General features: G+C 41.2%; 1 protein-coding gene across 2 annotated transcripts in view; it reads left to right on the top strand.

Annotated features, from left to right (window-relative positions):
- Positions 1 to 15,022, top strand: part of UBR1 (ubiquitin protein ligase E3 component n-recognin 1) — a 77,919-nt gene that overhangs the window by 21,521 nt on the left and 41,376 nt on the right. The window contains exons 5-14 of one of the 2 annotated variants that reach the window (XM_075105682.1): positions 1,935 to 2,065; positions 7,115 to 7,253; positions 8,843 to 8,905; positions 9,209 to 9,332; positions 10,734 to 10,841; positions 11,284 to 11,372; positions 12,137 to 12,235; positions 13,031 to 13,188; positions 13,809 to 13,908; positions 14,215 to 14,343. In XM_075105682.1, coding sequence (XP_074961783.1) covers positions 1,935 to 2,065; positions 7,115 to 7,253; positions 8,843 to 8,905; positions 9,209 to 9,332; positions 10,734 to 10,841; positions 11,284 to 11,372; positions 12,137 to 12,235; positions 13,031 to 13,188; positions 13,809 to 13,908; positions 14,215 to 14,343 — 1,140 coding nt within the window. Of the gene's footprint in view, positions 1 to 1,934; positions 2,066 to 7,111; positions 7,254 to 8,842; positions 8,906 to 9,208; positions 9,333 to 10,733; positions 10,842 to 11,283; positions 11,373 to 12,136; positions 12,236 to 13,030; positions 13,189 to 13,808; positions 13,909 to 14,214; positions 14,344 to 15,022 lie in introns of both variants that reach the window. The other variant, XM_075105681.1, reaches the window with a different exon arrangement.

Below are 15,022 nucleotides of genomic sequence, written 5' to 3'. Positions count from 1 at the left end.
ATCAAATCAGAGTAGGATAATGAGAAATCCCAGTCTTAAACCCTTTCCCCCCCACCCCTCCCTTCTTCCTAGGCTCAACTTCAGTCCCGAATTCTCTACCTCCTCCCCCCTGCAGTAGCACAGGGGGACAGGGAATGGGGGTTGGGGTCAGTTCATCACATGCTGCCTCTGCTGTTCCTTCTGCCTCACTGTCTTTCCCTGTTCCAGTGTGGGGTCCCTCCCACAGGAGACAGCCCTCCACAAACTTCTCTAATGTGAGCCTTTCCCATGGCTACAGTTCTGCATGAACTGCTCCAGCATGGGTCCCTTCCTCAGGGTGCAGTCCTTCAGAAACAGACTGCTGCAGCGAGGGTCCCCTGCAGGGTCACAAGTCCTGCCAGCAAACCTGCTCCAGCGTGGGCTTCCCACAGGGTCACAGCCTCCTTTGGGCATCCACCTGCGCTGGTGTGGGGTCCTCCACAGGCTGCAGGTGGATATCTGCTCCACCATTAACCTCCATGGGCTGCAGGTGGGTATCTGCTCCACCATTAACCTCCATGGGCTGCAGGGGGACAGCCTGCCTCACCATGGTCTTCACCACGGGCTGAGGGGAATCTCTGCTCCGGTGCCTGGAGCACCTCCTCCCCCTCCTCCTTCACTGACCTCGGTGTCTGCAGGGTTGTTTCTCTCACATATTCTCACACCTCTCTCCAGCTGCAATTGTGGTTGTGCAGGTTTTTTCCTCCTCCTTAAATGCTACCACTGTCGCTGATGGGCTCGGGCTCAGCCTTGGCCAGCGGTGGGTCTGTCTTGGAGCCAGCTGACATTGGCCTTGTTGGACATGGGGGAAGCTTCTAGCAGCTTCTCACAGAAACCACCCCTGCAGCCCACCTGCTACCAAAACCTTGTCATGCAATACATATATGTCAGGCCGTACATTGCAGAAGTGAGTGTCCTTAGTACTTTTGGATTAGAAGTCACATGTAAAAAGCTTAATTCTTGGAAAGCATCTTGGTTTCTCATCTTTTCTCACTCTGGCAAACACATTTATATTCAGATTTTGTAGGCAGTTTGGGTGATCCTAAAATTATGGGAAACTTTGTGTAAATGCTCTAGACAATATTAGCGTCTTTGTGTTGTATTTGTATATGAAATTACTGGATTTGGTTGTGTTAACATTTTATACCATTTATATATGCATATGCTGAAAGGAAGGTGGTATATGGAGAAGGTCAGCAGGGTCTTTGGATTAAACAACCGTGTCTGAAAAGAGGCCTTTAATGTATCTATCTATGTCTTATACTTGGATATTGATTGCTTCATTCTTAAGTGCAGGTTTGGTAATGATTTTCTTTGCTTATAACATTAATTACTCTCCTGCTTAAATGCTTATAGAAAGGATTAATAATGTTATGTGATGTACACAATTTACTTAATTAGCATTATCTGGGTGGGTGGGAAATATGTCAGTTCACAGGGATATTCTGAATGGTTCCTGGATCTGGGATGGGATATCTGCAAAGAACAGAGTTAGGTTTCCTTGGATGATTGTTCAAGGACTGCCATAAATGTTTGACAGAATACACACATAGAAGAGCAAGCAGTGCCGGGGAAGAATTTTGGTCTGGGCTGCAAACTTTTAATATCTTCAGGTGTACAGAAAGCTGTTAACCAGCTTTTTTAAGCTTAAGTTTAAAAATAGAAATTTCCTAACACGTTTGGTGAAGTCTTAAGTAGTCTATTCCTAGATAAAAACTGATGTGTTTAAAAAAAAAAAAAAAGTGAAACATTGGACTACTGAGAGCCCTTGGGATGAAATAATTTTGAAGAGAAGAAATTAGGTGAGATTAATTTGCTTGAAAATCATGAAAAGATTAATTTCCTGAAATAAATATAGTAATGTGTCTTCTACCAATCTTTTTTTTTTAATTTCCATATTATCTCCTGTTTTACAGAATTCTGAATGCCAGTTGAATGAAGAAATTATGGAGCATTCTAGGAGGGTGTTTCCGTCTGTGATAAAATACATTGTAGATATGCTTATATGGGAAGAAAAGAAGGAACTGCCTCCGGAGCTCACAGTTAGGTAGGGCGTATTTCCAAATTTTTCTTAAAGGCATTAGGAACTTTGATAGTAATTTTGCCTCTGGTTTTCTTACCCTCATACAAATGTATTAGTGCCACAGTCCCTGTAAACAGCACTGTCGCATTTTTGACCTACAGTTATATGGAGAAAAGGTTTTGATACTTCATGGGAAAAGCAGTGTGTGACTGTGCTCCATCAGTCATTGAGGGGAGCTGCTCTGAAGCCAGCCTGATCTGCAGCGAAGTGGCAGATCTTGGTGCACAGGGGTTTTCCTGGGGCAGGGAAATGCCAGGGCAGCAGAGACACCCACCAGGAGCTGGCTGCTCTCGTGGGAGACGCTGATGAAGACTGGGCATTGCCAGAGCAACCGCGACCACCCCCATGCCTATAAAAAGCAGGCTGGGGAGCGCGAGGGACCAGGAGTGCTGCCAACAGAGTAGGCAAACAACACAGCATGTCAGCCAGGGCGTGGCACAGAGGTTTGTGCGGTCGGGCGTGCAGGAAGGGCGTAGTCACCCTACCAGCTCAAGAGGTGAGTTCAGCTGGTGGTCATAACTCTCTTGGAATGAGCTTAGCTGTGGTATCCACCTGGCAGGAAGCCATGCCCTCTGCACTCACCAGAATGTATGTGGCAACCCTGGCAGAGCTGCCATGAAAATAGGCTCTGGCACCCTCTGCAGCCTGAGACCTGGGCAGCTGCATATCACTGGTGATGGGTGGGTGTAGTCAGAACAGCTGTGTGAGGTGTGACCAGGTGGATGATCTGCTCAGCCTGGTGGCAGAGCTACGAGAGGAAGTAGAAAGGTTAAGGAGCATCAGGGAGTCTGAGAAAGAGATAGGCTTGTGGAACCATGCTCTGCCCTCCTGAGACAGAAACAGGCACTAGAAAAAACCCAAGATAAAGGGGATCCTGTATCCTCCCTGGGCCAGGCTGAAAGCAGTAGCTTAAAGGAAAGGACTGAATGGAGGCAAGTCCAAGCTTGAGGCGGCAGGTGAACCCCCTGCTTGCCAACCTCATCTTCCCAGGTGCCTCTGTATGAGGCTCTGGATGTGGAAGACCATTCAATGGATGATGTAGATGATGGCTCATCTATGTCAGAGCTGTTGCCAAGGTCAGAAGGGCCTACCCCTGTGTCACGACCACCTCCACGAGGAAGAGAAGTCAGGTTATAGTTGTAGGCGACTCTCTACTGAGATGAGCAGAGGGTCCAATATGCCAGATAGACCCTCCTCTTAGGGAAGCCTGCTGCCTCTCTGGGGCTCAGGTTAAGGATATCACTAGGAAGCTTCCTACCCTGGTACGGCCCTTGGACTATTACCCGTTACTGTTCTCCCATGTGGGTGCTGATGAAGCTGCAATGCGTAGTCCAAGGGTGATCTAAAGAAACTTCAGGGCCTTGGGACAGTTGGTAAGGGATTCTGGAGCACAGGTTATTTTTCCCTCTCACCTTCCAGTTGCGGGTAGCGACAGGCCTAGTCTATTAATACATGGCTCTGTGACTGGTGTCACCACCATGATTTGGGGTTTTTTGATAATGGATGGGCCTACGCAGCATCAGGCTTGCTGGCGTCAGATGGTATTCACCTTTCTCAAAGCAGGAAGAGGATCTTTGCTCACGAGCTAGTGGGGCTTGTTGACAGAGCTTTAAACTAGACTTGAAGTGGGAGAGGGATAATATCAGGCTTGCCCATGGCAAGCTGTGGGATGGCATGCTGAGGTTAGAGGGATGGGGTGATAGTGAGGGCCCTCAGCCTGTTGCTCTGAGATGTGCTGGCTGCACTACAGCACAGTCTTATGGAGGTGAGCCATGGGCTCCTGAGATAATAGGATTGAACAGGGAAACGCCAGTGAAATACTTCAAAGGAATTAAGGGGTGTTCCTCAAAGAAGGTGACATGGGCAACAGCCCAGCTGAAGTGACTCTACACTAACGCATGCAGCATGGGCAACAAACAGGAGTTGGAAGCCACCATGCTGCTAGAAAGCTCTGACCTAGTTGCCATTATGGAAACTTAGTGGGGCAAATCCCATGGAGTGTAGATATTGATGGTTACAGGCTGTTCGGAAGGGACAGGCAAGGAAGAAGGGGCTGAGGCATTGCCCTCTACATCAAGAAAAAGAGTGTGAAGAGCTCTTTGAAGAATACCCGTGAGCAGGTTGAAAGCTTATGGGTAAGAATCAGGCCAAGGCAACAAAGGAAGCCTTGTGGTTGGTGTGTACCACAGGCTGTCCAATCAAGGGGAGCCTGTTGATGAAGCCTTCTTACTCAATCTACAGGGGACATTGCCCTTGCAGGCTCTTGGCCTGCTGGGGAACTTCAACCACCCCGACATCCACTGGAAAAGTAGCGTGGTAAGCTATAAGCAATCCAGGAGACTCCTGGAATGCATTGAGGATAACTTCTTAAGCCAGGTAATAGACAGCCCTACCAGAAGGTATGTGATACTGGACCTGTTGGTCACCAACACAAGTAAGCTAGTCAGTGATGTCAAGGTTGGAGGCAGCTTGCGCTGCAGTGGTCACACACTGGTGAGTTCACAGTCCTGAGGGATGTGGGTCAGGTGAAGAGTAAAGTCAGGACCCTGAATTTCGGGAAAGCAAACCTCCAGCTCTTCAAGGAGTTAGTCAACAGGACCCCCTGGGAAACTCCCCTCAGGGACAAGGCAGCAGAAGAGAGCTAGCAGATCTTTAAGGACACTTTCCATAGAGTGCAAGAGCGCTTGATCCCCAGGTGTGAAAAACCAGGAAAGGAAGACAAGAGACCGGCATGGATAAGTCAAGACCTGTTAGTCAAACTAAAGGTCAAGAAGGAAATGCACAGGCAGCAGAAGCAGAGACAGGTATCCTGGGAAGAGTATAGGGATGCTGCCTGGTTGTGTAGGGATGGGGTCAGGAAGGCCAAGGTGCAGCTGGAGCTGAACTTGGCGAGGGATGCAAATAAAAGCCCTTCTTACAGGTATGTCGGCCAGAAAAGGAAGGTCAAATAAAGTGTAGCCCCCATGATGAGCAAGAATGGCAAACTGGTAACAATGGACGAGGAGAAGGCTGAGGTACTCAAGAACTTCTTTGCCTCAGTCTTCACTGACAACCTTTCTTCCCACACCGCTCAAGTGGGTGGACCACAAGACAGAGATGGGGGGAGCAAGGTCCCTTCCATTGTAAGAGATCAGGTTTGTGACCACCTGAGGAACCTGAACATATATAAATCTGTGGGACCTGGTGAGATGCATCCCAGAGTCCTGAGAGAATTGGCTGATGTAGCTGCCAAGCCATTCTCCATGATATTTGAAGAGTCATGTCAGTCAGGTGAAGTCCCTGGGGACTGTAAAAAGGGAAACATTGTGCCTATTTTTAAGAAGGGTGGACAGGAGGACCCTGGGAACTTCGGACCTCTCAGCCTCACCTCTCTGCCTGGGAAGATCATGGAACAGATCCTCCTAGAACCTATGCTAAGGCACATGAAGGACAGGGAGGTGATCTGAGACAGCCAACATGGCTTCACCAAGGGCAAGTCCTGCCTCACCAAGCTAATGGCCTTCTATGATGGAGTGACTACATCAGTGGACAAGGAAGCACTATGGCTATTGTCTCGCTGGACTTCTGTAAGGCCTTTGACACAGTCCCCCACATCATCCTTCTATCTAAAATGGAGAGATATGGATTTGATGAGTGGAATAATTGGTGGATGAGGAGTTGGTTGGATGGTCACATCCAGAGGGTAGTGGTCAATGGCTCAATGTCCAGATGGAGATCAGTGATGAGTGGTGACCCTCAGGGGTCTGCACTGGGACCATTGATGTTTAATATCTTCATCAATAACATAGTGGGATTGAGTGCACCCTCAGCAAGTTTCCAGATGACACCAAGCTGAGTGGTGGTGTTAACACACCTAGGGGATGGAATGCCATCCAGAGAGACCTGGACAAACTGAAGAAGTGGGCCTGTGCGAACCTCATGAGGGTCAACAAGGCCAAGTGCAGGGTCCTGCACCTGAGTCAGGGCAACCCCTGGCATTGGTACAGCCTGGGGGATGAAGGGATTGAGAGCAGCCCTGCAGAGAAGGACTTGAGAGTACTGATGGATGAAAAGCTGGACATGAGCCAACAGTGCGCACTCATAGCCCAGGCCAACAGTATGCTGGGCTGCATCAAAAGCAGCGTGGCCAGCAGGTCGAGGGAGGGGATTCTGCCCCTCTGCTCTGCTCTGGTGAGACCCACCTGGAGCCCTGCGTCCAGCTCCGGAGTCCTCAGCACAGGAACGATATAGACCTGTTGGAGCAGGTCCAGAGGAGGGGCACAAAGATGATCTGAGGGCTGGAGCACCTCTCCTGTGAGGACAGGCTGAGAGATTTGGGGGTGTTAAGCCTGGAGAAGAGAAGGCTGTGGGGAGACCTGATTTTGCAGCCTTTCAGTACTTAAAGGGGGACTATAGGAAAGAAGGGAACAAACTATTTTAGTATGGCCTGTTTTGACAGAACAAGGGGTAATGGTTTTAGACTAAAAGAGAGTAGATTTAGACTAGATACATGACATTTTTTACAGTGAGGGTGGTGAAACATTGGCCCAGGTTGCCCAGAGAGGTGGTAGATGCCCCACCCCTGGAAACATTGAAGGTCAGGTTGGACGGGGCTCTGAGCACCCTGATCGATTTGAAGATGTTCCTCCTCATTGCAGGGGGCGTTGGATAGATGACCTCTAAAGGTCCTTTCCAACCCAAACCATTCTATGATTCTATGAAAATGGAAAAAGACTGTTGTGTGTCATGTTAAAAGACAAATGGGATCATGAAACAGCAGAAAGAGGAAATATAATAGTGGAATAATCAGATAACTTAAAATCTATTTTCTACTTGGTATGTGGTTTCTGTGACTTTTTCTGGTATAGATGGTGAAGTAGGTCTGTCTTTGACATGAACGTGCTTAATTTTCTTCTATAATTTTTTTATATTTGACATCTCAAGCTATGAAGTGAGCTGTTGCTTGTATTTTGTAGGACACTGTCTAAAACTTTACTTTTATTTGTTGATGATATGTTGGCTTTTTCCCAGCAGAGAGAAGGTAGACAGCTACTATTGTGTCCTTTTCAATGATGAACATCATTCTTATGATCATGTCATCTATAGCCTGCAAAGGGCACTTGGCTGCGAACTCGGTGAAGCCCAGTTGCATACTACCGCCATAGATAAAGAGGTTAGTTCATTCTGGATATGGGACAAAGTCACTTTTTAATATATAAGAAGTGCTACTATAGTCTCTTGATCATAGAATCTTTGCTTCTGGGATGCTGGAGCTTGAGGAGAGAGAGGCATGTTGCAGAGTAACTGTTAATCAGCACTTGCTTCAAGAAAGTTTTTAAACTGTATTAATTTTTTCTTCAGGATGAAAACCCAGTTTCTTGAGAAAGGGTAGAGCTGACTTATCTGAAGTTGCTCCTTTCATGTTTGGCATATTTTCTTTACTTCTTTTTTTCCTTTTCAGCTGAGGTCAATGTTTTATTTTGATAGTATTTGAAAAATATACAAGTCAGCAATATGCATATTTCTTATATTTAATCAGAAATGTAACTTACATTTTGCAAGAGTTAGTGCTAGTTCTGGCTTAGACTTAATTTTAAAATCTTAAAACTTCAAATTAAGAAAATGAAATCAGGAAGAATCCCTGAAGGAATTTGGGTGAACCTGACAACTTTAGTACATTTTTCAAACTAGTGTCCCACGTAAAGAACTTACACTAGTAATGATTTTTTTTTTTTGACTGGTGGTGGGGGACAAGCAAGATCAGTGTTTGAATTATCTTAATTGCAACCACTCCCAAAAGTACAAAACTTAATGTTTGTACACAGAGAAACTTTGTCTTTAGCTGCATACGTATTTGTTTTATATTTACATATAAAACATTACAGATTAATAAAGGATTCTAATATTAGTAAAATCTATATTTTCTTTTTGTGTTCCATTTTGTTCAGGCAATGAAAGTTAAGTTGTGTTTAGTTAGTAGTGCCAGTCTTGCGTAATTGCAAGTCTTGTCCTGCAGTTGCGGGTTTTGTAAAATATGTATATGCATGCATGCTTATGGAGTAACTTTAAGTTTTCCATTACGAAGGCTCCTTTTGATTGAAATCTAAATTTCAGATCCAGAGTTGATCAGACTTCTTGTTTTACAAAGCACCTACTAGAGCACAGGAGTAGATTATATTGTTTTAATTAAAACAGTTCCGCAACATACAGCTACTTCATCTCTTCTTGTGAGAAATTCTGCTGTGTGGAGAACTTGTTTCGGAAGCCATACTTCTGATTTTCTTTGAATGGAATTTGAGGTCTCAGCTGGACCTGTTCTTGGCTTTATTGAAAGAGCTATCAGACCCATGCTTGTAAGAAACCCTGCTATTTCATACACAGAAGTAAGAAACAGTAGGAAAGATTGTAGAAAAGCAATTCAGGATGAGTGCATTTTGTGCTAGGAAGAAAGTTGATGTGATTTGTGTTTAAAGTATTCTGCAGAAAATCCTCTCATCTGTTTTAATGCACGTGTGAATTTTCTTTATCTAATAATATTAAGACACCCAGACTTTACTTTGTTCTTTTGTTACTTAATTAAAATAGCTTTTTTTCTAAAGATAATTATATTAATTTGGATTTGCTTCTAGATGTCTAAAAGCACCCATGAGTGATGTTGATCCCTGTTTTTCTTTTCTGTATAAAGATCATAGCAAAGATCAGGCTTGTAACATTTTGGTTTTGTTTTGTATTGGTCTCACACTCAATATTTTCTTTAAACAGGGTCGTAGAGCTGTTAAGGCAGGACGTTATGCCTCTTGTCAGGAGGCAAAAGAAGAAATCAAGGTAACTTCCTAATATACTTTTTTCATTTAAAAAACAAACAAATCAACCTCATGATTATTAATACTAAAGACTTATTTGTCTGCTGTACAGTCTTTAACTTAGTACTTCCATGCTTTTATAGCCTGCCTGCAAACTTTTTGAAATTGTATTTACCCCATCATCTTAGGTATAGATAGATATCTTCAGAAATACAACATCAAACTGATTTCTTTTTTTGCTTGGGAGAGGTAATGGGTGGTGAAGACAATATGAAAATTCGTGTTACCTTTATTTTATGTCTGCTAATATTTACCTGATTCCTAGAGGCATTCTGAAAATGTTTCTCAACGACCACTTCATGTGGAGGTTCTGCATGCTGATGTTATGGCTCACCAGAAGTTTGCCTTGCGCCTTGGTTCTTGGCTGAACAAACTCATGAGCTATTCAAGTAAGCATAACTGATTTTTGTTACCATAATGCCATGTCAGTATTTGAACAACTAATTCTCTCAAAAAATGTCTTTTGTAGTGTTATATACAATATTACCTTATTAAAATATTTTCACATTCCTCCTAATTAGTAAATAAATAATACAATAGTAGGGGTGCTGATATCCATCAGTATGCTTATGAATAGTAGTACTTTCCTGTTCCTTCTTGCTAAAATAAATGTCTTTCCCTGCTTGAGCTCTGTCTGTTCCTCTAGCAATTTTATTATCCTCAGTTTTAGTAACATGTGCCCTATTTCAGGTACTTCTTTGCTTAAAAGCTGCTCTCCCCAGCGTTGCTGGAAAGTTCTAGTTCTACTGAAAGTTTGATTTTTTTTTTATCCTCATTTTTCTTCCTAGAGAATCTTTCTTATTTTTTTTCAATTTTATGACATTGCTCTATTTTAAAACACCAACTGACAGCTTGTTATTCAGCTGTTGACTTTGGTGAGTACAGACAAGTTGGTGTCAGTGCCCCAGCAAATGTCCAAAATCTTAGGTTTTTAAGCATTACCTTTTTAGCTGATGAGAGAAGCTAAAACTAAAAACGAGTCTCCCATGTTGTGTGTAGCATTTTAGGGTTAGGAAGTTGTTATAGGTAAAATGATACTTTAATATGTTTTATGAGAGTCTTCGAGCACAAAGATTGAAGTTTAACGTTCTTGTCCTTGTTCTTCTGGATTATATATGGAGATGCTTTAATAGCTTCATGTTCTCTACTCAGCTGGAACATTTTGGTGGTCTGGTGGTTCCTGTTCTTTTCCCGGTTTTGCTTCAAGAGGTAGATGTGGATCAAGAAAGATTCAGTACTATTTATTTCCAGGTTGTCAGGAACTTGATTCATGATGCTCCCCTTCTCCTTTTGAAATTAGTAATGTAAGAGCTCATTTCTGAATGTTAGTAACTCATGGGTGACTCCGATATGCTGACCCCCAAAATTGCTTTGGCAAGTACTGTATTTATTGATAGGTGCAAGAAAATACAAAATAACATTCTGAAATTCTACAAAAGACTGACCATCATGGCCCAAGGCAAGGACCAGTGTAGACTTGCCTAGCCTGTGCATTTCTGTGCTGACGTTGTGAACTCTTCATATGGATCTGCTTTGTAAATGCTTTTCCCTTTATAAAATACTTTTCTGCATCACTGGATTTATTATATAAAGTAGGTAAGAATAATAGGAAGAAATTAGTGAGGGGAGAGTATGTGGGAGCTCACTGAGAAAAAACATGGCTAAAAATAATTCATACTTATGTGCCTTATTTTCTTGAAATAAAACAACTCTGCAATTCTCATTTTGTTGGCTCATATAGTTTAATTATGGAAGCATTCTTGTACAAATGAATACTTTTATCCCTATAGGTGACTTCCGCCAGATCTTTTGTGAAATATGTCTCAAAGAAGAAGCTGGATCTGAAAAGCCATGCTTCATAAGCAGGTTGATGCTGTGGGATGCAAAACTTCATAAAGGTTTGTGTTTCCATGTTGCAGTAAACTGAAGAGGCAAATCAATTTTTCACATGTGTAACAAATGGGTAAAAGCAAATAAGCGCTATGCAGGTGGAGTTACATTTCTTTAGTTTTTATATTATGGTTTATATACAGCCTTATTTTTACGGCTGAAATAATTGATAGTTTGGGTATGAATTTGCCTCCTAAATTTTTCCTGCTTTATGTATTTTGAAGAATATTTAACAAGATGTAGCCTGAATATGGGTAACTTTTTAAAACACAGGGTAAGCATATATCTACCAATAAACATTAAAAATATATTAATAACTTTGTTCATATACCTCATAACCATTTCAAGGCTTTTAGTGATTTTTAACTATAATTTCATAACCTGTTCTTTTCCACAAAAAGCTGCATCTTAGTACAATAAAGTGACATGCAATGTATTTGCTCTTCACAGGCGCAAGGAAGGTTCTTCATGAACTTATCTTCAGTAGCTTTTTCATGGAAATTACATACAAAAAACTTTTTGCTGTGGAATTTGTGAAGGTAAATGGCTATTTGGTTTTTTAATGCTATGAATTTTTACTGGCTTTGTAAAATTTCCCCCAAACCTGAAAATTGTTTCAGTGTAAATAATGAATGTTCAACAACTAGCTCAGCATTTATAGAGTGTATTAATTCCAATGTCACTGGTTTGTTCCTTATAATCGTAGGTGTGTATATATGCTCATTTGGAACGCAGTACTGTTTGTGTATCTTTTGAAATGGCAGATGAACGGCAACTTGTCTTTCTTTTTAAAGATTGGGTACAATAGCTAAGAAATACACAAAACATAAGCCCAAATGTTTTTTGATCCTGATAAAGGTGACTGTCACTCCATGGTTTTCTCTGGACTGAAACAAAGCGAAGACATATATTACTCATTGTACATATCTTTTACAGACAGGGGTGGAATAAGTGTGCAGTTCACTGCAGGAGGAAGACTTGTTTTATGATAAGTTAATGTCTTTATTGATCCTTTTTCAAATATTTAATTCTTTTCAGGGGGAAGACTGGTTGTAGGAGAAAAAATATTTTGATTCTATTCTGGCGGAATAGTTAAATTTGAGCATATCTTCAGTATTAAGGCAGTGGGGCACATATTAGGTGCTTTGGTGCATTGAGGACATTGTGCTGTCTTTGTTGTTTGAACTGCTCCTGTTAGAAAGGAAGAAGGACATTGAGACATAATTCTTGCAAATAAAAAGTAAACCTTTTTAATTAACACTCATTTTATTTATTTATTTTCCCCAATATTCTTTTTTCCTAGTATTACAAGGCACTGCAAAAAGAATATATCAGTGATGATCATGACAGAGTTCTCTCTGTGACAGCACTCTCAGTTCAGATGTTCACTGTACCTACTCTGGTATGTACGGCCTGTCTCCACTAGAAATGTCAAATAAATTTGAGAATTGCTGGCAGTACCACCTTTGCAGACTGTGTACTTGGCAGAGAGTCTTTATGCATTGCTGAGTTGAAAATGAATGGTTCTGAGATTTGTTAAGGTCAATATGAAAGCAGGAGCTTGAGTTTACATGAAAATTCCTTACCTTGGAAGTTCAACTTCCAAGGTTACAGTCAGGGCAAACTGAACCAGGTATATGCAGTAATATATGACCTCACATAAGTGTAAAGCTGAGAAGCTAGAGCAATTATTAAAAAATTTGCAGAAGACAGAGGGAATGCAAATAAGTAGAAGTTTTAGGCAGCATTGTTGTCTGCATTAACTTTCTGTGTTCATTTACTGTTCACATTTACCTTCTTAGGTAACTTCAAAAACTTTCGGGGGTAGGCAAAAAAATGCTTAAGTGTCTTTTTGTGTGGGTGAAATACGTTAAATCCTGTGAGGGGAAAAATGCATACCTGTAAGTTTTAAAGGTTGTGTTTCTTGCCTGAAATACTAACGTAAAAGTCATTTCCTACATGATCTTTCTAGAAAAAATAGCATGTCTGTTGCATTGAAGCTGTCAGAGTGAATAAACATGCAAAGTTGATAGAAACTGTGTTCATACGTGATAAATATTATGGGAGGTTTTGTAGCTTGGACTCTTTACAAATGCTTAAAATAATTTCTAATCAAAAAGACTGGATTCAAAGGAAAAAATATTTTGACAGTTCTCTTCAACAAAAATAGGAAGAAAAATTTTTCATTTTCCTGCAGGCCCGACATCTTATTGAGGAGCAAAATGTAATCACCATCATTACAGAGACACTCCTAGAAGTGCTTCCAGAGTACCTAGACAAAAATGGCAAGTTCAACTTCCAAGGTTACAGTCAGGACAAACTGAACCGGGTGTATGCAGTAATATATGACCTCAGGTAAGTGTAAAGCTGAGAAGCTAGAGCAATTCTTAGAAAACTTGTAGTAGAATGAGGTGTTTCAATTCAGGAATCTGATGGTAAAACTGCTTCAAAAACAAATCCCAAACCAAGCCCTTCAAAAAACACACATGAAACTTTAATGTTTTATTTTTCAGTGGAAACGTAAAATTTTCTAATACGAAACCTATATTCTATAATGACAAATTTTGATTATTTTTCACTGATATCATTCCATGTAACAATTACATTAATAAACAAAATGCATCTACTCTAAGACAGCATGGGAAATCTGGCTTCTATTCATTATCATTCTGGAAAAGCTGTATAATCCTCATCTGTATAGCATGTTCCATGCTTACAGGTCCCAAGTTACTCTATCAGATTTATTTTTAATTCCAAGGTGTTTAAGGTGGTTTGCTTTTACATCTTACTTCAAATGGTGGAGTCACACCAAGCAACTCTAGTGTTTGGTGAAAATTTTAAGAGGAGTTTGAGAGACAGAGGGTGATGTAATGTGATGATGCAGTTGATTATTTTAATACAAAGAACACTTTAAATACAAGCTTAAGCAGAAGAGATGTCTGAGCAAAAGATGATAATGTTTTCTTTGGGGACAGGTATGTCTTAGTCAGCAAGCCTACATTGTGGACAGACCGTCTGAGGGAGCGGTTTTTAGAAGGATTTGTTTCTTTCCTAAGGATTCTAACTTGCATGCAGGTACAACACATTTAAATAATTTCTTTCTAATATGCTATTACAAAGATATTGCAGCACTTCCGTTTGCTCATCTTGTTGTCCATAGCAATATTGTGGATATAAACATAAAATTACGGTGGTAAATTCTTCAATCCCTGTCTTGGGTGGGTGAAAAAGTACTGTTTACTTTATAGAAGTAATATTCATCAATTTTAGCTACATGTATCTGAACAACCTATATTTTATCACTTGCTTATGGAATTTTGTGGTGTTCTTAGCCTGTGATCACTGATTTAGCTTGAGTATTTTGTTGCCTCTCCATTTCAGGGAATGGAGGAGATAAAAAGACAGATTGGTCAGCACATTGAGGTAGACCCTGACTGGGAAGCAGCTATTGCTATACAGATGCAGCTCAAGAACATTCTTTTGATGTTCCAGGAGTGGTGTGCCTGTGATGTAAGTGTATCAGTTGTCTGGGATTCTTACACGCATACCTTTTGTGAATATTCCTGAGTGCTTTTTAAATAGCAGCTTTTTTAAAAAAAAGCTCATTATTGTTCAATACAGTGAGTTCAATACTCAAAAAAAGTGAGTCTGAAAGAATTAATCCGTGGTGTGACAGAGAGAGAAGGGATCTTAGAGTATAATCTTCTAGCTGACAAAGCTGCACAGGGTGTCAGGCAAATCATGAAGAGAAAATATGTCTCATAATTCAAAATTTTGAGAATTAGGTTCATGGTATCGCTGTCAAATTTTAAGGTTTTGAAGCACACTGTGTTCATTTTTAGTTGCAAAAGTGGACTGCAGACAATTTGCCTTAATTGGGTAATTGCACTGTAAGTAGTCTTAATCAGTGCTGGAGCTCATCCCTGTGCTGGGCTTTTTTTTTTTCCAGTAGGGAGAAAAAGGAAGAACTACAGCAGTTTGGGAGCTTCTTGATCCAATTTGAGGTGCAAACTATGCAAAAATATTAAAATATTGCAGCTTAAATAAGCACATAGATTTTAGGGCATTTGACAGAGCAGCTTTTTGGAACAGAAGCATATTCTCAGTTAGCTTGAGTGGGTGCTCCACTGCTCCAGTTCAGTGCTTCTCAGAATTAAGAAACAGCAGTAATTATATTGTGGACTTTTAG

The sequence above is a fragment of the Phalacrocorax aristotelis genome, chromosome 10 (assembly GCF_949628215.1).
Source record: "Phalacrocorax aristotelis chromosome 10, bGulAri2.1, whole genome shotgun sequence".
Lineage (NCBI taxonomy): Eukaryota > Metazoa > Chordata > Aves > Suliformes > Phalacrocoracidae > Phalacrocorax > Phalacrocorax aristotelis.
Note: the sequence above shows the minus strand (reverse complement) of the source record. Positions and strands in the feature narration are given on the sequence as shown.